This window comes from Carlito syrichta, unplaced genomic scaffold, assembly GCF_000164805.1.
Source record: "Carlito syrichta isolate Samal-C Ts95f unplaced genomic scaffold, Tarsius_syrichta-2.0.1 Scaffold169039, whole genome shotgun sequence".
NCBI lineage: Eukaryota > Metazoa > Chordata > Mammalia > Primates > Tarsiidae > Carlito > Carlito syrichta.
The window spans coordinates 118824-141954 of NW_007113135.1; the positions used below are offsets into that span (position 1 = coordinate 118824).

The 23131-nt window shown below is 40.0% G+C and overlaps 1 protein-coding gene across 1 annotated transcript in view; it reads right to left on the reverse strand.

Annotated features, from left to right (window-relative positions):
* TANC2 (tetratricopeptide repeat, ankyrin repeat and coiled-coil containing 2) overlaps positions 1-23131 on the reverse strand; it is a 343337-nt gene that overhangs the window by 116089 nt on the left and 204117 nt on the right. Inside the window, exon 8 of the mRNA XM_021709161.1 lies at positions 13391-13516. Coding sequence (XP_021564836.1) covers positions 13391-13516 — 126 coding nt within the window. The remainder of the gene's footprint in view (positions 1-13390; positions 13517-23131) is intronic.

Here is a 23131-nt window from a genome sequence, read left to right on the forward strand (position 1 = left end):
TTGAGGGTATAACATTTGGTAGATGTCTGCTAGGTCCATTTATTCTCAAGTCCAGATTAAGCCCAATGTTTCTTTGTTGACTTTTTCCCGTAATGAGTTGTCTCTTGCCGTTAATAGAGTGTAGAAATTCCTCCACTATTACTGTACTGCTGTCTACCTCTTTTCTTAGGTTTAATATAATTTGTTTGACAATACTGGGAGGTCTGGTATTAGATGCATATATTTTTAATATTGTTATATGCTCTTGTTGGATTAACTCCTTTATCATTATATCATGACCTTCTTTGTCTTTTTCACTGCTACTATTTTAAAGTCTGTTTTAGTTGATATAAAAACAGCTATTTCTACTCATTTGTGCTTTCCATTTGTGTGGAATTATTTTTTCACCCCCTTTACCCTGAGTCTATAGGTGTCCTTGTGAGTTAAGTGGGTCTCTTGAAGGCAGCAGATGGATTGTGTATGTGACTTTTTTCTCCCCATTCTGCCAATCTGTATCTTTCAAGCAAGGCATTCAAACCACTTATGCTCAAAGTTAGTAATTTTATGTAAGGTACCGTTCCTGTCTTCATGTTGTTTGTTATCTGGTTGCTTTGTTTTCTCCATTGTGTTGATGTTTTATCAGCCCAGTGGGTTTTATAATTTCCTGTGTTTTCCTATTGGTGCATTTCAACCTTTGGTTTCAATGTTTAGAACTCCTTTTGAGCATTTCTTGTAGAGGCAGTCTATTGGTTACAAATTCCCTCAGTGTTTGCTTGTTTGAAAAAGACTTTATTTCTCCTTCATTTATGAAATTTAGTTTTGTGGGATACAAAATTCTTGGCTGACAGTTATTCTGTTTGAGATTAAAGATAGGGTTCTAATCCCTTCTGGTTTGTAGGGTTTCCATGAAAAAGTCTGCTGTTAGTCTGACAGGTTTGCCTTTATAAGTTATTTGATGCTTTTGTCTCACTGATCTTAGAATTCTATCCTTCACATTGACTTTGGATAACCTACTGACTATATGCCTTGAGGATGACCTTTCGGCAATGAATCTTCATAGTTTTTCGTTGTTATCTATGAAAGATGTACTCCAACCAAGCAATTCCACCATTAACAAAAGCTGGAATTCAGGCATACTGCATTTGTTATGGTTTTAAAATGCTTTTGCAAAGTGCTCATTCATTTGTCAATCCAAAGGTGCCAGATTATGATTTCACCTCATTAACTCTGGTAGGAAGATTTTCAGTTCAACTGATTTTTAAAAATTCCTGCAACTAGTTCTTACAGCACAGCCAGTACAGCTACTTATTTATAGGTGTAGGTTAAGGTAAAAAGACCTTCTAAAGTTCCAGAAGCATTCAGCATCACAGCGTGTCCCTGTAGATCTGTATTATATGAAACATATCCAGCAATTCTTCTAACCCTATCAGATTTTCTGCTAGTAAATAGAAACAGACAAAACAGTAGCAGAAGTATTGAAACAAAGCCTTCTTAGTGAAAGAAAAAAAGGTAGAAAACAAGAACAAAAGAGACTAAGCAAGGAAAGACATATTATTCATCATATCTTAGACAGTAATTCATTACTGCAGGACAGTAGGAAGAGATCTTGAAAGAAATAATTTTGGCCGGGCATGGTAGCTCATACCTGTAATCTCAGCACTTTGGGAAGCAGAGGTGGGAGGATTGCTTGAGCCTGGAATTCGAGACCAGCCTGGGCAACAGCAAGACCTTGTTTCTATTAAAAAAAAAAAAAAAAAGGCCAGGTGTGGTAGCCTAGCACTTGAGAGGCTGAGGTGGAAGGATCGCCTGAGCCCAAGAGGTCAAGGCTGCAGTGAGCTGCACTTCAGCCTGAGTGACATAGAGACTCCAACTCAAGAAAAAAAAGAAGAAGAAATAATTCTTTAAAAAATAGGAGGAAAAGGACCAATCTTTACTATTAACAGACTTTCTCAATAACTAAGAAGATAAGATGCTTCCTTGGCTATCTATCTAAAGATTAAGATCTATAACCAAATAGTATTCCAAAACAAAACTAGGTTTTACTTTTTTAATCCAACAATTAAAAAACATATCTGGCACTCAGTTTGTATTTTAACTATATAGACTTAAAAATACTGAGATTTGGAAAACCTTTGGAACTCGAGAATCATGGAGGGGGGAAAAAAACAGTCAGGGCTGAAAACAACCTTTTATGCGAATCAGAATTTGAACTCATGAGCACTGAATTATCCTGACTAAATATGAACTAACGATGATGGCTCAAATGTTATTTCCCTCGCTCCCTCACACAACCTGTTTCTGCTTCATTTCCTCCCAGGCTCACACTCTTCTGTAAAAAACAGGGTCAATGAAGTCAAGTATGTCTCAGAAAAGAAACCTTTAGAACTGAAGATTCTCAATCGAAAACCTTTCCAGAACTCAATCTAAAATCTTTATACTACCCATAGACAGAAAAAGAATTTAAGGGGTGGGGGTGTTTCTTGGAAATAACGCATCAGTTTCCTTTTAAAAATGCCATGTTCCTTGTCCAGGAGCTGCTTCTGGATTGTGCTCACAGCCTAACCCTATGAGCATGCTGTCTAATACTCTTGGTCCTTGGAAAACATGAGGTAATGTGACATGTGCTCCAAAAAGGCATGAGGTTTCCTCCGTTTAGTACTTCCCCAAAGAGCTTGAAGCTTTCTTCCTACGCTATGCTGGCTATGCTCAGTCTATTACTTAGCTTACCTCAGTGGCTCTTCTCTGGGTCCCAGTCCCCCACTTCTAAAGCCCCGTCCCCAGGCTGACTTTACCACAGGTATTACTTACAGCATGGCGGGCATACCAGGTGTCCTTCTGCAAATTATTTAACTCTTCTCCCCACCTCAAGTTCCTCCTCTGTGAAAGGAGATGCATATACTTCACGGGACTGTCATGAGGAGCGAGACAATGTAAAGTTATGAGCGTGAAACCTGGTACATATTAATAGGTGCTTAATATGTGCTAGTAATTTTCATGACCTGAATACACACACATACAGGTTGCTTTAGTCCTGTCTTCCTTGTCTCCCCATCCGGATGGCCAACTCTGTTCAAGTCTCTTTACTTCACACATTTCTCAATCACTTTCAGAAATCTTGACAACAACCTGGACTTCCCATTAGCTTCACACTCCAATGCCATCTGTTGCCTGCTCTCTCTGTCTCTTCTTCCATAGGCTAATAGGCTAATTAAAACACTAACTGTCCCACCTGGGCAACTTGGCAAGACCTCATCTCTACAATAAATCAAAAAAAGTCAGCCGGGCATGGTAGTGCGTGCCTATAATTCCGGCTACTCGGAAGACTGAGGTGGAAGGATCGCTGGAGCCCAGCAGGTCGAGACTGCAGTGGCTGGGGGTGGCCACTGCTCTCCAGTCTGGGCAACAGAGTGAGACTCCAACTCAAAAAACAAAACTAAACCAAAAAAACCCAACACAAACACTAACTCTCAACAAATGTCTATTTCTTTCCTTATTCCGCCTTGATAAGAGATTTGCCATCTCTATTCCTCTCTTTAACTGTGATTTGAAAAATAACATGAGATTTCCCCTATTAACACACTTTTAGTGGACAGTACAGGATTGGTAACTATAAGCAAAATGTGCAGCAGGTCTCTAGAAGGCTTTCTTCTTGCATGGCTGATACTTCACACTGTACACGGAACAGTAACTTCCCATTTCCCCCTTCCTCTAGCTCTAGGCAACCATGATTCTACTTTCTACTTTAATGACTCAATGTCTCATATGAGTGAAATCATGCAGTATTTGTTGTTTTGTGACTGGCTTATTTCATTTGGCATAATACCCTCAAGGCTTATTCATACTGTAGCACATAACAAGATCTCTTTTCTATGGTGCATATATAGACCACATTTTCTTTATTCATTCATCTTTTGATGGACATGAAGGTTGTTTCCACATCTTGGCTACTGTGAATAATGTTGCAATAAACATGGGAGTGCAAGCATATCTTTGAGATTCCAATGCCCATTCTATTTTTTTTAATTGAGTTGGAGTCTCACTCTGTTGTCCAGGCTGGAGTGCTGTGGCACACTCATGGCCACCTCAGCATCAACCTGCTGGGTTCCGACGATCCTTCTGCCTCAGCCTTCCAAGTAGCCAGAACTACAGGTACATACTACCACACCTGGCTAATTTTTTTTTTAAGTTATAGAGACGGGGTCTTGCCAAGTTGCCCGGGCTGGTCTTGAACCTGTGGGCTTAGGCAATCCACTAGCCTCAGCCTCCCTGGGATTACACGCTAAGCCTCCGAGCCTGGCCCTGATAGCCATTCTTTTGGATAAATACCCAGAAACAGGACTGCTGGATCATATTGTAGTTCTATTTACATTTTTGATGAACCTCAATACTATTTTCCACAGCAGCTGCACCATTTTACATTTCCACCAATAGTGTACAAGGGAACAAATTTCTCTATAGCCTCGCCAACACTTGTTCTTTTCTTCTCTTTTAAATAATAGCCATCTTAACAGGTGAGATGTTACCTCACGGTGGTTTTGATTTGCATTTCCCAGATGATTAGTGATATTAAACTTTTTTTCCTATAGTTGTTGGCCATTTGTATGTCTTCTTTGGAAAAATGACTATTCAAGTCCTTTGCCCATGTTAAAACCAGTTATCATTATTATTATTTTGCTATTGAGTTGTAGGAGTTCCCTATGTATTCCGGATATTAACCCCTATCAGTCTAGGGTTTGCAAATATTTTCTCTCATCTACAGGTTGCCTTTTTACTCTGTTGCCCCTTTTTAAGTACTAAAAGTACTGATGCCAAATACTGATGACTCGTTTGGCATGGAAGGGATTTTAGTCTCTTGCCTTTGACTGAGTTAATAAATCCATTGAGCATTGTGTAGGCGCCTTCTCATACCTGATCGCACCGACTCCACTCCTTTGGTTCTTGTCCATCACTCTTTCAACTTAACTGTCCCTCTGGCAGTGTTGCTTGTTTAAAAAAAATTCTTTAGCTTTTCTTCTTTTTATTTTTTTAGAGTGGAAAATATAGTTTATTTAGAAAGTAGATTAGAGAGAGAGAGAGACAGAAAGAGAGAGAAAGAGAGAGAGAGGAGATTCACCTCCCCGAGATAGGGGAGGGGACCAAAGCTAGGAAACATGGCAACTAAAGCTCTTGAAGCCACATGGTCAGACCATAGCTTAGCAAAGCAATGGCCTCTTTGGCTTTTCTTAAATATCAGCTGTTAACTTTAAAGGCAACAACAAGCTGTTACTTGTCCTTTCAGCACTGCTTGCTACTTTTCCTAGTTTCCATTCCTATGCACTAACTGGACAAGGATGAGGCAACGGTAATTAACAAGACAGAGAAACGGCCTGATTCTGAGCTGTGTTTCAGAAAGACCAATCTGGCAGCCAGGCATCAGACTGAACGGCACACGGACAGACTGGAGGAGGGAAAAGCACTCTAGTGGGCAACGCTGAGGAAGGAGAAAGTGGGAGCAAGTGAGAAACGTAGGAGCCGAGCCTCAGGGTGTGGCGACTGATGAAAACGGGGGGGACAAGGACGGCGATTCAAGGCGGACCCGACTGAAAGCCCGATGGGAGAGGCCTGAGGAGCCAGGGACAGAAATAAGGAAAAGAGCAGCAGAAGCTGGTTTGGGCTGGTGAAACACGGGGCCCCTCTCTGACTACACCTCCTGCTGAAGGGACAGGCCATGCTTTGCTATATGCAACACTGCTGCCTACCCCAAATCCCAGAGCACTGAGCATCTGCAACGAGCCAATATACAGGCTACTATTATATTACTGATTCCTTTTTTTCTGGAGTTGGAGTCTCACTCTGTCGCCCAGGCTGGAATGTGGCCCAATCATGGCCCCCGCAGCCTCGATCTCCTGGGCTCAGGTAACCCTTCTTGCCTCAGCCTTCCAAGTAGCTGGGACTACAGGTGCCATAGCTGATTTCTCGATCTGTTGTAGAGATGTGGTCTCACTGTGTTGCCCAGGCTGGTCTAGAATTCCTGGGCTCAGGTGATCCTTTCGCGTTGGCCTTTCCAAGTGCTGGGAAATACAGGCATGAGCCACCGTGTCCAGCCCTGATTACTTTTTACATATTGTCTGTGACATAGCATAGCGAGGTGGTTAAGACGACAGGCTCTGGATTTGCCAGACATGAACTGAATCATGGCACTGCCAATTACATGTAACCTGTGTAAGTTATTTAATCTCTCTAAATCTCAGTTTCCTTATTACCACTACTTACATCAAAGAGTTGTGAGGATTAAATAAGAACATGTTTAAAGCTCGAAGCACTAACCTATAAAGAGTAGCGATGCCAATAAATGTATGCTATTACTTTTATGCCTTTTAAGAAGTGTCTCATTCTAAACATTTGTCCTAGTGTTTGTTACATTCTATTAATGTGGGAGTAAAAAAGGGAAAAGATCTATTTTACTCTGAAGAAAATCGTATTTTGAGTCCTTAAATAACTTGTCAGTTTTTCACATTGGTCTTACGGGAAAACATTTGTAAAGAAAAATCTGGGAGTCACTGCTGAATGGAATTTTCAGAAAGAAAACAAAGACTTTTGGAGAACAGGAGGATAAATAGGGAAAACCCTACTCCTTGAAAGGTTGCTACATTTTACATGCTTTCTCATGTTTAATACCTCAAAATGTAGAAAAAATACAAAAACAGTAAAGCTTTTGAAATATGAAATATTTGATATTTATAACTATGTCAACATAGTTTTTTGAGTTTTGTGCTCTTATATTGTTGGCCTTGAAGGTGAGATACAATACTTACTTTTAGGAATATTAAAACTGGCTATTTTCATTATTTGGAATTTAAGATTTTATATAAATATACTTTTTTTTTTTAAATCAGAGTCACACTCTGTTGCCCAGCTTGGAGTGCAGTGGCACACTCACAGCCACCACAGCCTCGACCTTTTGGGCTCAGGCAATCCTCTTACCTCTGCCTCCCAAGGTGTTGGGATTACAGGTATGAACCACCGCGCCCGGCTGATAAAATATTTTAAAGTGAACTCTTCATGACAAAATATCTATGGCCCTCCAAATAAAATTCTCGAGTTCTGTAATTTTATGAGTATCTAGGAAAGCTACACCACAAAAAAGCTCTCATATACAAGATTAAAAAACTTAGATCATTTATTGAATTTAAAATGTTTTTCAAAGTATTAAGTAAATTTATTGGCATTATGGTTACTTCAATAGATTTAGTCAATTCTGGAGAAAATAATGATAAAAAGATCAATTGGGAGGCTGATTCTTTAAATCTAATTTAGATCCAAAACCCAGAATGGCTTGATGGTGTTATTTTTCTTTACTACTCGTAAGGCATTTAAAAGTATTTTCACTGATACCCCTTGCAGAGCTAGATGTCTTGATTAGAATTTCTTTCATGTCACTTCACACACAGTCTTTCTTTAAACGGAACGCTACTTAATGCAAGAAGTCAATATGTGCCTGTTAGAACATTATGTGGCTTGTTGACTCTTCTCCTTCCCAAAGGCTATTTCTCTCTTGAGGGTCTTGTGAGGAACCTTCTATGTATTAGCTACTGTTTGGGTTTTAAACTTTAAGATGTAATTTGTCACATAAGGCTGGCTTATGTAAATATCTACCTAGAATGAGTTTTAATAAGTAGTGCTCTGCTTTAAAAAATCACAACCAGATTACTCCAAAAAGCCCAGACTAGTTTCTAAAAGATGTCTAAGACATTCGAGTTGAGTACTGCATACTCAAATTCTCAGGCACTTTGCAAAAGAGCTGGCTGGGGCTGAGGGGAACAATCTCACACAACCTAAGCTTCCAATTCACCCACCCAATATTTATATGCTGGCAGCTAAGCGCATGGACTTGAGTTCACCTAAGAAGAAGGTGTCTAACCCTACCGGTAATAACAAGATAACGAACAGTGAGGTGGAAAAGACTGATGGAGACATTCCCTTGTAAGTGAGAGCGCCAGCCAGGCAGGGATCACAAGGACTAAGCAGCCTCAGGGATGTGTGACTCCCATGGGCTCAGGCAAGACCATTAAGCTTCATGACACGCATCTCAGTCATCTTCATAGCAGACTCATTGTTTCAGATCAGAGAGGGGTTCATAAATGGCGTGAAGCACTGATTTTATTTGATCAAAAATTAAATCCATCTTTGACAAAGCCAAGCTAACCATGGCAAGGCCAGTTTCACATAAATTCTGCCAATGACTCAGACTGTCATTGGCACATACACCCTCCAGCCTAGTGCCTATTAAAGCAGCTAATAAGTAAACATGAAGCTTCTGAAAGGTCTTTTATGCAATGGAATTTAGAAAAGTCCTAAGGAAACCAACATATGTTGAGAAATGAAACTTTAATTAGTAATGCATAATCTCTTCAAGCAGAACAGTGTAATTACAATTTAACATCAGGCAGGTTAGGGTCTTACCATTAAAAAATTTTAATTTACTCCAAGCAGCTATTATATGAAGACACTATGCTAGAATTTTCATACTGTGTATTTTAATTCCCTTTATATATATTACATCATAGATTTACTACATTTATCCATACAAGTCAACAATCCCTTCATTTTAATAGACAGCAAACTGAGTTTCTACCTTTCTCTGTGGAATGAGAGATTTCATTAGGAAGGGCAGAAAGAGTGAAAAGTTTTAGGTGAATAATTTCTAGTATACTACCACATTAACATAACAGTGATTGAATTTAAAAATAGGAACCCCAAAATAATTTTAAAACTTTAAGTTAAAAACTTTAAAAAGATTGAATTAATTCAAATTTATATCCATCAAAGACGTGAATGCTTTGGGACTAGAAAAGGCACCAGTGGTAGGTGAGCCAGCTTACACAGTGCACTAGCACTCAACCTTCTGTAACAACCTCATCATCAGAGCTCAAGCTCTTAGATGGTTAACAGCTAAGGATCTACTAACTTGCTGCAATGGGACCTTGGTCAACAGTGCCCTTATATGACCTTCTCCCCATTTCTGGGCTGGGTTTCTGGAAACATCAGTTTCGGTAGAACAGCTGCTCGAAACAGCAGCCTTGAAAAGTAAAAAAAAAAGGACTTTTTGCTGATGCAATGCTAACGTTAATATCCCACTTGAAGAGGTTACCTCATCAACTTCAACTTCTGCTTACCAAACAGTTGCAGTTACTATTAAGGCAACTGGTAAATGAATTAAGCCTGAACTCTCAAACCATGTTCATGAACAACTTTGTAACCAGCTTTCAAACTACGCTATGCTGTTTTGCATTTCTGTGAACAGATTGTACAGATTTTAAGGCATAACACTTACCTTCCATTAAAATGTATCCTCTAAACCAGTGGCTTTAGAAGTGTGGTCTGGGGATTCCTGGGTGTTTTCAAGACATGTTCTGGGGGTTCGTAAGTCAAAACTATTTATATAATACTAAGAGATTATTTGCTTTTTTTGTACTCTCATTCTTTTATAAGTATACAGTAGAACTTTTCATAGCTTACATGATGTTAACATGAAATGGGTCTGCCATTGTTTACAAAAAGCGGACACATAGATATTTTAATAATTTCTATTATTATTTAAAAAGTGTTATTTTAAACAATTAAAAACAAACATTAAACATATTAGTTTCAAGTTTGAATGTGACAAATATAAATTTAACCCATATAAATAAAAACCTTTTAGGGTTCTCAATGATTTTTTGAGCGTAAAGGGGTCCCGGGACCAAAAAGTTAGAGAAACACTGCCCTTAACAGAGTGTAAGACTATCCATAAGGCGCTCCAATAAATGCTTGCCGTCTCAAATGCTCTTTAGACATATATCCAGGGGATACTTTTTCAGTCTCTAGTCAATATAGTCATCAGCTAGTCAACATACTTAGTATCCACTGAATATACTACAGTGTACATGACCATTAACTACCATCTCTAAAGACCTGGGATCACTTAACCCCAGAATTGTTATAAAAAAACTATTTCACTGAACTTTTTAGAGTAGTACTTTAAAATCTAGAAAGAGATATCCCTTCTCTACAGGGAAAGAGAGCTCTTTTTTTTTTTGAGTTGGAGTCTTACTCTGTCGCCCAGACTGGAGTGCAGTGGCCGCTCCCGGCCACCGCAGCCTCGACCTGCTGGGCTCCAGCGATCCCTCTGCCTCAGCCCTTCCGAGCCAGAATTACAGGCGCGCTCTACCATGCCCGGCTAATTTTTTTGATTTTATTGTAGAAATGAGGTCTCGCCTGCCCAGGCGGGTCTTGAATCCGCGGGCTCAGGCAATCCACTCACCTCAGCCTCCCAAAGGCGTGGGATTACGTACGGGCTGAGCCACCGAGCCCGGCTAAAAGAGATCTCTTAATGCACACTGAAAAATGTTTTCAATGACTTTATTGCCTTTTGGGGGGTAGTTTTATTTTATTTATTAATTATCATTATTATTATTTTTCTGAGAAAGCAGGATTTACTGAGAGGACAGAAAAGCTCCCACAGTGGGAGGGGATCTGAAGGGATTGCCCTTATTTTAATCATAATAAGAAAAACGATGTGAAACTGAAATATGACTGCAACTTGTATAATCCTTTAAATAAAATTAGAAAGTATGATGTCACATGCTTTAAAAAATATGCCAGAAAAACAAATCTGATTCTTTTTTTTAAAAATATCAAATGCAAAGTTTTGGATATAATAATCATGAATTATAAAAGCTTGCCAATCAGGTCTATAGAAACTATCCACCCAAGTTTGCTTTCATTTCTTGATAAAGTGTTTAAGTCACATCATAAGCCATACAACTCATCTATCAACAGTAATCAAGAGAACATGTTACTTTTTGAAGGACGACTGTGGACACACAAGCCTCTACGTTCTGAATTACAGCATGTGAAGTAAAAAGAATACTCTTCTGAGCAAACACCCTTTCTCTTATGAATCTGGGTGGTGCGTTCTAGTCATTTAGACTACTCAAGGACAAGCTCTTGAAAATAAAGACGACTTCAAGGAACTGAAACACTGATATCACAGCACCTTCAACAATGGACACACTTCAGCTTTAAGTGTCAATATCAACAATAAGTTGAGAACTATTTGCAGGGAAAATGAAGTAATATTTTTAGAAATACATTATTCAGGCAGAGGATGCCTAAAGATTTAGGTATGCTTTAGGAAAATCTTTAGGTGTACTTTTGTTGTTTTACCGAATGCTTAGGCTGAAGGTCAATGCAAAGAAAAGACATTTGCCGTATTCTAGATAAAACTGAGATCTGTGTAAACAGCAAGCTCACCCAAATGTAACTTTGAAAAGCCTTATGAAATCTTTAGATAACCTGTATGATGACCATGTATGTATCTAACCCTCATTTGTATCCCACATTTTAAAAATAAAATTTAAAAAAAAGAGAAAGAAATCTTCAGATACTAGAAGCACGTATCAGTTGAACTCAACATGAAGGATTCCTAAAAACAGCACAGCCAAATCTGTCAATTAATTCTGTTTCCTATTAATATAACATCTATGATTCAATGATCAGCAAAGCAGAAAATAACATCAACAACGCCAGAATGTTTTCAGTAACAAGATGCAAGGTGATGGCAATGTGACAGATTTCCAATCAAGTCTGTGGGACCATACAGATCAGTGGTTCTGTCCAGCCTTCTTTATTAAGGTTGTGCGTTCTGGTCTTGGCATGAATCAGTCATTTGGTCTTGTGATTAAATTTATCCAGGGGTTGGATATAATCAGTCTAAAGTAGTGCTTGACATAACTCAGTTTTCTGGGCTGCGAATACACAGTTGCACCTACCAAGCAGCTGGCAGATGCCAAACTGAAGCAGCAGCGAGCAGTATGGACAAAAAGAACGGGAACTAAAGGCAGGTCTGAGACTATCAACTAGCTGTTGTTGATGGGAGGCATGGTCGTTGTTGCAATACAATTAACTTTTTTTTTTTTTTTAGTTGGAGTCTCACTCCGTTGCCCAGGCTGGAGTGCAGTGGCATGCTCATGGCTACCCCAGCGTCAACCTGCTGGGCTCAGGTGATCCTTCCACCTCAGCCTTCCAAGTAGCCGGAACTACAGGTGTGCGCTACTACGCCTGGCCAATTTTTTGATTTATTGTAGGGATGAGGGCTTCCCAAGTTGCCCAGGCTGTTCTCGGACCTGTAGGCTCAGGCAATCCCCTCACCTCTGTCTCCCAAAGTGCTGGGATTATAGGCGTGAGCCACCGCACCCAGGAACAATTAATTATTTTATGCTCCCATTAGCCTAGCTATCATTGAAAAACTGTCAGCACGATGATGTCTAGAATGGACTGTAAGCAGGCAGAAACTCCTTCTTGTGAAATTATGCTGTGGCCCTCTACTGGCTAGGGCAAGGACACAAGACAGTAAAGGAAAGATGAAAAAATTTGCAAGATAAAGTAAAAAATGCACTACATGTAGGAGAGTCAGGGACTGCTGGAGAAACCAGAGTATCCGTTAAGGCCATCAGAGATTGGTTAATGCTGAGCAAACAAAAGGACAGAAATACCAGTAACAGGCCCTTCAGTTAGACCATCATTGTAACAAATGAAAGGCTTTGGTAAGATAAGGTGCCAGCTTGCAGAAACATGTAGCATGCCACAAAAATGTAAAGAAATAGGTGCCTGAGTGAGAAATGCCCAAGTTGTATGTAGACCATGCCAGGATTATGGGCACTTTCTGAAACTCCGAAAACAAAAGTACTGCATGTTACTAGAAATGGTTACTAAAACAAAATGAAATAAATTCTCTGCAAATGGATAAGTGAGCATCCTTTACTGAAATACTTGGGACCAGAAGTGTTTTGAATTTTAGATTATTTTCAGACTCTGGAATGTTTGCATATACATAATGAGATATTTTGGGGATTAGACCCAAGTCTAAACATAAAATTCATTTATGTTTCATATGTACCTCATACACACAGGCTAAAGTTAAGGGGTCAGGAGTGGAACAGTCCACTTGTGTCATCCTGTGGGTGCTTGAGAAGTTCCAGATTTTAGAGCATTTTGGATTTCTGGTTTCAGATTAGGGACGCCTAGCCTGTGCATGATGATTAGACAGCTCGCCTGCACTATGGCTAGGGCTGAAGTTGGTCAACAGTCACTTCTGAAACACAGGATCTTAAAAAGGTCATTTCTCCCATCACCACCAGCCCTTTGCATTTGTTTTCATTCAGAAACTCAAGGAATCAATGCTTCCAACTGTTGCTAATTACAATGCCTGTCTACTAGAAGTAGCAGAGTGTTTGTGTTTCTCTTCCTCCTCTAGACTCAGCAGAAATGAACTGGTTACACGCTAAAATGGATCATTTCACTTCTTAAGGGAGACTGAAATAAGTTTAGAAACAGGAAACAAAGAAACTTTTGGCTGTTGCCCATTTCTCAGGCCCCCTGCAGATCTAACCTCTTAAGTCCTGCTGTGTACGAGCACCACCCATACTCTGTCTTGGCATTCGAAGAGAAGTTCTCAAAGGTGTATGTCTCTGTTCATCCAGGTAAGCAAGGTCCTCCAAGTGGGCAGAGCTGGTGGCTGACATGAAAGAAAGGTTTAGTTAGAATATTTAAGTTTAGAAAGCTTTTTTCAGCTAGTCCATAGTTCTCAAATTTTGGAATCAGAGCTTACTCCAGCACAAAATATGTACATCAAATATATAATATTTATATAATACATTTATTTTTATGCCTTTAAAAAACCAAGTAAGTGTTTTTAAAAAAAGTATTAAGTCTTCATTTCATTTGTTACTTCAAGACAGAACATCATAAACCTGTCCTTGCCAAGAGATTCTATAAGCCTAAACAGAGGAATATAGTATTTCTCATTAAAGTAGAGAAAGAAACGAGCAAACTAAACAAATAAACATAAAATCTTACTTCATAAAAGTGATAGATAATGGTAAAGATTATTTGAGATTTTAAATGAAAAACACACCAGGTGCAGTGACTCATACCTATAATACAACACTTTGGGAGGCCAAGGTGGGAGGACTGCTTGAGCCCAGGAGTTCAAGACCAGTCTGGGCAACATAGCGAGACCTCGTCTCTACAAAAAATAAAAACATTAGCCAGTGTGGTGGTCTGCGTTTGTAGTCCCAGCTCCTCGGAAGGCTGAGGCAGAAGGATCACCTGAGTCCAGGAGGTTGAGGCTGCGGTGAGCTGTGATTATGCCACTGCACTCCAGACTGGGTGACAGAGTAGAATTGGACTCAAACAAACAAACAGATGAAAAACAAATGCACTGCCAGTCCAACAGCTTACAATGCCATTTTGCTTCCGAATGACTTAGTCACAAAAGCTGCAGTGACAGCAACAAGAGGTTTATGTTACCAAAAGGAGCAGTAAATGAGTGGCTACTGAAAATTGAAGGTAAAGAAACATTCACTTTGCATGAATGTCTCAAATTATAAGAAATACTAGAGTATCTATTTTATTACCTGCAAATAAGTTATCAACTTATTACTAACAACTGGTTTGAGCTGGTGAAAGGGAAAATACCTCCAGGATGATCTTTTTGTGGCTGCTGAGCCTTAACTGTTTTGTATGTGAGAAATTGTACGTGTTGAGATTACATGGTGGTTTGCCTCAAAGACTTTATAATCCAATTTTGCTACCAGGAATATTACTACCTTATGCAGATTATAAATAAGCTCTTCAATAAAAACTAAGAAGCAGAAGAGGAAGCAAAGGCAGCTGAGAATGCTCTCAGCATAAGGAGACTAGCATTATGAGAATAAGTGAATTTATTACCCCAACCTTGCATATAAATTGATTATGGGTATTGACCTTGGGTGGTGATATTCATGTGTCAATTTGTTCATTCAATAAATGTAACGAAACTGTGACTAGAAACAGTCAGCACTGTATCATGACACTGTTGCCATGGTTTCTAATCAGTCTATAGGAGAGAAGACAGACAAGCGAATCAACACCCTACGGCTAGACAGTGTGGCAAGCGGCATTTAGCAGAGCACGTTACTAAAATCACAAGAGTGGGATGGACCTTGCAGGTTGTCCACACAATGCCTGCCTAATTCTTAATTCTATTCTCCTTCAGGGTAGGCCTACGGTGTAGAGTACACCCTCTCTCCATGTCACCTCTGTAAAACTCTGTTATTAGCGGTGTGGCTCTAGTTCTCTACCACCTACCCACTCTTTCTCTTGATGGTAAGGACACTTCTGTTTATACTAAATAAACAAACATTTTTTTAAAAAGTTTATTAATAAGGTAAAAAGAAAAGGACAAAAGGAAACAAACATTTGGTTACTAAATACTCATACCATGCCAGGTAGTATCCAACATGCTCTTCTTGGAGAATTTTTTTTTTTGAAGGGAAACAAAAAAGTCAGAAAGTGTAACTTGAAGGCATTTAATGTATCCTCTTGAGAGAAATCCATAAGCTTCCTGCCTGGAGAGATGCTTAGGAGATCCCTACTTCTTTGCCAAAAGTCCTTATGAGTAATTTTCAGCCTCTCCCATATCAGGACAAAATATTAGGGCATTCTGAGCACACTTACTGCCTAATCTTATTAAAATTACTACTAGAAGTATTATCTCCCTTTCTTTCCTAGATATTCTGAGCACAAATGTTCCCTACGTCTTACTAAACAGTTATAGATTAGTCATTTTAAGAGTCCTTTGTATTAGAATATCCCATTTTTCTTAAAGATACAGATTCCAGTCTATATGTATTCCAAAGCAGCTCTTAAAATGGGTCATTAATCCCAAACAGAGGCCACACCAATAGGCCCCCTGAGATAAGTCAGTTGATTAAGAAGACGGATACAGGATACAGGTTGAATATCCCTTATGTAAAATGCATAGGACCAGAAGTGTTTTTGGATTTCATTTCCTCTGGGGGCATTTTAGAATATTTGCATTATACTTGCAGGCTCAGCATCTCTGATCCAAAAGTCTGAAATCTGAGACACTCCAATGAGTATTTCCTCTGAGTGTCATGTCAGCACTCAAAAAGTTTTGAATTTGGAGTATTTTGGATTTCAGATTAGGGATAATCAACCCTGATTATCTGATTGATTCTAAGCAGAAGTCTCCACCAAAAACAATCCTCTGCTGTCAAGGCATAAGGACACCGCAAAGCTCAGAAAGCTCTGGTAACAGACTTGTCCCAGAGTACAAACTCCTGATACCATGACAGCTGGAGAGTGGTACATACATACATGGGGGGGAGGGGTGATGTTGGCAACAGGGGGAGGTAATGACTTCTTTGCTCTTCTTCTGTGCTTCTCCAATGCCAACAAACCACATGAACCACTAGCAGCTCACTCACAATACACACCAGGCAAAAGTCATTGGCTCCTCCATGCAAAAAGTTGGGAAATTCTTCACCTCATAGGCTCTTCCCGAACTACTCAATTAAATAACTTTATTGTTACACAGTGATGGTTCCCATCCCATGTCCTCAAAATTCTAGACACAATGGGAGCCCAGCTCCCCTTGCCCAGGCAAGGCAAGACATCCTCTGCTGCCTCAGGCCTTTTACCCGTCCTCGGCCCAGTAAGGATGGCAGAGGGAGCCAGGCAAGGCCTCTGCATCTGCCGCTCTCCAAAACAGGCCTGTGGCCCGCCATGCCTCGCCGGCCTTCTCCATACTCTTTGCTGCCTGCCTTTGCCGTTCTTCCCACTCGCCCTGCATCCCATTTTGCAGTAATTCCCGTTAGCGGTGGAGTACACTTCCCTGCCTTGGCTTTGGGCTTGGCCATTTGTCTTGCTTTAATCCACGGTGCATCAATCGATATGACAAAGGAAGGGTTTTTTTGGTTCTGTCATCACTATGAGAGAATGTGTCCAGCTAGCCGACTGGTCCAAGGAGGATGATGGAAATGAGGTGGATCTTGTAGCAAAGTCTAACCAAACTCTGCCCTAGATCAATCAACCCTTTGCCTACTTGAGATGCTTAAGTAAACAAAAAAACAAAAAAAAAAAGGTTGTTTTAAGCTGCTGTGTTTTGGACTAGTATGTTGCACAGCATCACTGTACCAACAGCAGAGTGACACTCCTGCTGATCTTTCTGCACCTGAGCATGGGCTTTGGCTACAGCAGCCTGAGTTTCACACTGGCAGAGAGACTATGTCTTATTTGCACTCTATTCTCAGTAACTACATTATGTCTGGCATAAAACAAATACTTAAAGATGCTTACTAACTTAATTTGTTGAAAGGGGACCAAGGGTTGTTTGGCAGGCAGCTCTGACAGGTATAGTTGCAAGAACAGGCTAGCTGATTTTCTTTTGTATTGCATCTATAAAGGCAGAGGTAAATTTGCTCTATAACCTGGAATATTACACTGGCTTTTATTGGTTCAAAAGGTAGAATCAGCTAATGTCAAGAATGGATATAATAAAAAAGAAACAACTCAGATATGATTTCCAGAGATATCAAAATGTCATTCTGTGAAGTATGACTGACACATTTTATAGTGCTTTACTTAAAAATGCTTCAAAAAACATTTCTTAGAATTAACTGTTGGAACCAGCTTTTATAATGCAGCCCTGAAATGTCCAATGATCCACTGACAATTTGGACCAGTTATCACAAGGAGTGCCCTAGATCTGTTTTTATTTGATCTTTACTTAGTTATAATGTTGAATTATCCTACTTTTCTATCTTAAATCAAACAAAGATAATCTTAGGTAAAGCTGTTTTTAAAAGATTTTTAGAACACTGAACATTCACAGTCACTTTAGAACACTGAACATTCACACTATTAATTTATGTAGAGTTTTACATTCTATAACGTTAATGTTCTTCTCTTAACTATGATAAAAACTGACTAACATATGCCTGACAATACTTATGTTTCATATTTCCTGTCTTAGTTACCTAGGAATATTCTAAGATCTATCTAGGAATAGTTATCTATCTACTGGAAACCCAGCTAAATGAATTTGTCCAAACTGTAGACATAGTTTCTACAAGGACGCAAGTCTTTGAAAGTTAGTCTAGGGTACTTAAACCAAGAAAGGAAAGTCAAATGGTACATTATACACCAGAGAGAGGAAAAGAGCAGCAGGGGAATAAAAAAAGTTATCCAGAAGAGATAACTATCTAATCTCTTACTTAAAACACTAGGGACAATGACTCTAAAATCATCCCCTCCTGGTATTCAAATCTGCTTCTGTGAATTAGTTCTTTTGGGGGCCCGCAGGAGATTAGGCTAAGACTCAGAACTGGTCCCAGCCCATCGTTCTTTCTTATATTTAATCCAATGATTCCTGCTTTAACCAAAGTCGATTTTCTTTTGTTTGACTCTTTATCAATATGTGTATAGCTACCAAAGAAAGAGAGGACCACTGGGGATTCAGACTAATTAAGAATGAAGATATGGGACCCTACCAGGCAAAGGAGCCTGACAAGATGTGGTCCTGGCTGAGGGCAAAAGACACATGAAATAGGTAGTAGATAAAGTTAAAAATGTCAGATGGGGTGGGGGCTTGTACCTGTAATCCCAGTTACCTGGGAGGCTCAGGCAGAAGGATCACATGAGGCCAAGACCAGCCTAGGCAACATAGCTAAACCCCATCTCTTAAAAAAAAAAAATTAGCCAGGTATGGTGGTGTGCACCTGTAATCCCAGCTACATGGGAGCTGAGGTGGGAGGACGATTTGAGCCCAGGAGTTTGAAGCTGCAGTGAGCTCTGATCATGCTACTCTACTCTAGTCTAGATGACAGAGTGAGATGCTCTCTCTTAAAAGGAAAAAAAAAGAGCAACCCCTTCGGGTCCTCTTCCACTGTGGGAGTTTTTCTGTTGTCTCAATAAATCTTGCCTTCTAAACAACAACAACAACAACAAAAAGAAGACGAAATCAACCTTGGTTTCAAATCTAATGACACAGAAATGAGGTCTATAGCAGTTATGCATATTTTGTTCCTTGCTTTTGCTGTAAATACACACACACACACACACACACACACACACACGAATTTCTTCTTCTCTTTCCTTTCCCTTATTTTATTCAAACTTTGCTGAAAGTTAACTTCACAGTTTAGTTTTTTGATAAACTATTCAGATGGGACTATGGAGAATATAAGGAATCATTAACAAGCAGATAAAGTGACTGTTGGAACTAACCTCATGGTAGAGAGGTAAACATGTCTTCATTTACATGAAAGATACTTGCATCTTGCTAGGTTAACACAGAGTTTGCTTTGTTCAAAATGTCTGGCAGCTCAAATGTGTGTATAAAAGTAGCAGCTGTGTGTCTGGACGCTGCCTAGCTGAAAAGTAGCCTCTGCTAACAGCAAAGCTAGTGCCTGTGCAAACCCTCTGGGATGCTGGGGCTGGGGCTGTGCTGCCCGTTTCTTCCTGCGCAGCAGGCTCGCTGTTGGGCGTTGCCCAGGAGGCCACAGAGAGCGGCTGCTGGAGGAAGGACCTGCTCCTTTCCGTTCGCATCAGTGTGGCCCTAGCCGCGCTGGTTCAGCGCATGGGCAGCTCATGCCAGCTGGAGCTGCGGATCCAGTCTGCGGTTTTTCCAGGGGGTGGGAGGAGCTTCCTGCAGTTTCTTCCAAGACACCAGGTGACTGGCACCTCTCCTGGAGGTCTGCGTCTTATTTCCACAGAGCCCTCCCTGCAGGGCTCAGAGACGCTAGCCTCAGTCGAGCAGGAGGCCCTTCCAGACAGGGCTTCAGCTTCAGGGCCTTTCTTCTAAGCTTGCACGGCCTACCCATCCTAACCTCCTCTTGTACTCTCAGCCTGGAAGTGGCAGCTACTTCCTGCGGTCGCTACATCCATGACAGCTCAATGCTTTCTCTTTACCTTTCATTTCTTTAAAGCCATAGTCAACTTTTCTGCTAAAGGAATTAGGTGGTTTCTGTCTCCTTACTGGCCCCTCGCTGATACAACATAGGGAACAGTAAAGAGCAAGCCCTTCTGCATGTGTGATGTTGACAGTGAAACAGTATCAACAAGCAGATGTCAAAGCAGTCTTAAAGACCATCAAGTCTAAGGATTGGCAAACTGGCCTGTGAACCGCCTGACCCTGTGTGGCAAGCGATGATTCACCTGAGCAGAGCCATGTCTATTCATTCATTTATACACAGTGTCACTGACATTAGCGTTAAGTAGTTGTGACAGAGGCCACGTGGCCTGCAAAGCCCGATATGCTTAGTAGCTGGATTTTTAATTAAAAAAGTGCTGATTCCCGATCTATTCAAATCCCCTCATTTTACAATTAGGAAACAATGAAGCAACTTGCCTAAAATGAATTACTCACTGATGGGAATTCAGGCCTTGAACTTGGGTATCTTGACGCTCAGTTTAGTAAGCGCAGGCTTCCAACCCCTCCCAGCCCCTTTTTGGAGTTAGAGTCTTATTTTGCCACCCAGGCTGGAGTGCAGTGGCATGCTCATGGCCACCGCAGCCTTGACCTTCTGGACTCATGCTGATCCTTCCACCTCAGCCTTCCAAGTAGCTGGAACCACAAGGATGTGCCACCAGGCCCGGCTAATTTTTCAAGTTACTGTAGAGACAAGGTCTCACCAAGTTGCCCAGGCTGGTCTTAAACCCCTGGATTCAGCCATTCTTCTTACCTCAGCCTCTCAAAGTGCTGGGATGACGGGCTTGAGCCACCACGCCTGGCCCCAACCCCTTTTGAAGCTAAGCAGATTTAAATCTTCTTTAAAAGACTTATTCTTCATTCCTTATTCATCTTTGCCATGTCCCTTACTCTTTAATGGCTTCAAAAAGCAGTAATAAAGGCCTTGCTAATGCAAAGTCATGTACCCTGCACGTCATATACTACTTAATCACAGTTCTCTGAACTTGAAATATTTTCCATAGTAAAAAACAAAAGAAAAAAAAATCCTCAAATGTGTTATTTTTCATAAGGATATAAAAACACGGTACTTTTAAGTTGATAAAGAGTAATTTGAAAAGAAGATTAATGACAATAAGAATCTTATACTCACATTAAAACAAAATTCAAATGAAACCTTAGACAGCTAGGTGAGTGATAGAAGTTTTTGGTTACCATTATGGTAATATTAATGGCACAATATATAATTTCAAGGCAAGGTTCCAGCTAAAATGGTTCTATATACTAAAATGGTTTGATATATTTTAATTAAAAGAGGATGTATTTTTCATTAATAGTGGGCTGAAATGATTTTTTAAAATGTATAAAATGGAATGGAGCAAAAGTTATCTTAAGAAAAAATCCTAGGCTCTGATATTTTAAAAAAATTATCCTCATCTACTCATCTTTTAAAGATTAAACTATGAGAGATCCATACTTGAGTACAAATTTCAATGACAGTTATATAATTCATTTTAATCTTGCAGATTAAAAAAATCTTCTTCTGGCAAGTACTTTCAGCTACAAGGTTTAGTTTCACGTTTCACTTTTTTTTTTTTTTTTTTTAACTTAGAGACAGGGTCTCACTCACTCTGTTGCCCAGGCTGGAATGGTGGCATGAGCATAGCTCGCTGCCACTTGGAACTCCTAGCTCAAGCGATCCTTCACCCTCAGCCTCTCCAGTAGCTAGGTCTACAGGTGTGTGCCACCATTCTCATTTAATTTTTTATTGAGACAGGGTCTCGCTATGTTGCCTGGTCTGGTCTCAAACTTCTGGCCTCAAGTGATCCCCCTCCCTCGATCTTCCAAAGTATTAGTATTACAGGGGTGAGTCATCACACCCAGCTTGATGTGTTTTTTGAAGTTAAAATAATTTAAATATACTACAAGTGGGTAGAAAAAAAAATCCAGGAGACAGCAGTTGGTATAAAACATTTCAGAGACAATGCCATATTGAGTTTGGAAGCCAATTTAAATTGCTTTTTCTTACATCAGTTGCCACTGATACAAACAGATTATAGTGCAACTGCCATTCTGGAGGACCTGAGCAGGGAGCCTGGAGTGACAACTTTATGCTTGCTACTGCCTGGACAAGAGGCCATTCTGCTGTCCTTTCTTGCGTGGTGCACAAAGCCAACATTTTGACTGCTGAAAAGCCCATTTTTGATTTTTTGCAGAATCTGCAATACAGTTTCCGAAGGATTCAGTGGAATCCCTCTAGATTCTTACTCTGCATTTGCCTGATGCTTAAGATCCTTTTCTTAGGAAAATGTGCAGCTTCAAGCCTTAACAAACAGCTGGTGAGAGTTTGTATTCTGGTTGACTCCTGTTGTTCCCACCCTGACAGACTCCTCATTCTCATGCAATTATCTGAAGACAGCTGCTTCAAGTAAGCATTTCCTGCTTTCCGCGCCCCTCCAGTTCATTGTCACTCTCTGTTAAGGGGGGCACACCTCATCAACATGGGTACCTGCACAATGAATTCTGTATACCTAACCCTTAACTGTATCCCACAATTTTAGAATAAAAAATATATATTAAAAAAAAAGACATCATGGATGGCCACAGACAGCTGACTCTCTGACCATTGCTACCATGCAACCACAAGTCCACAAGAGTTTTGAGCTTCCTTCCAAAACACACAGGCTTAAAACCAAATATGCAACAGCAACTTACATTATGAAGACAAATCACATACTCATTTTTTTCATATTTTTAACATTTTAGAATTTTAATTTAAAGGTGTATGAACTTCTAAATTTATATTTGGAAAACTGAGCTACTCCAGAAAAACGAAAGCCTTAATGCTGCAGATTGCTAAATTAAACCTTAATCACTTTATTATTCGAGTCAAAAGTTTTTTGATGTTTTCAGCAAACAGAACTGTCCCCATATGTGAAACATGGAACTGGTACATCTAACTAGTGATTTTGTTTGAGTCTTCATATTTTTAAAAGTATTCAGCTGAATCTATTTGACCAATATATTTATACTTACATTAAACAGACCTGTAATCTAATACATTTTCATTATATGTATTTCTTCTGTTTATGTTATAGGTGAGTTAAAGGCTCAGAAAAATATTCTCAAAAGTAAGTAATTCCCCGTAAATATCTGCACATGTGCTGACTCCATTCTCCCTGCAAAAGCTACATGTCCTTTCTTTCAAGGGTTCTGGTCTTATGGAGCAATATGAACAGTTTTATTCTTTTTTTTTTGAGTTGGAGTCTCACTCTGTCGCCCAGACTGGAGTGCAGCGGCCGCTCCTGGCCACTGCAGCCTCGACCTGCTGGGCTCCGGCAATCCTTCCACCTCAGCCTTCCGAGTAGCCGGAATTAC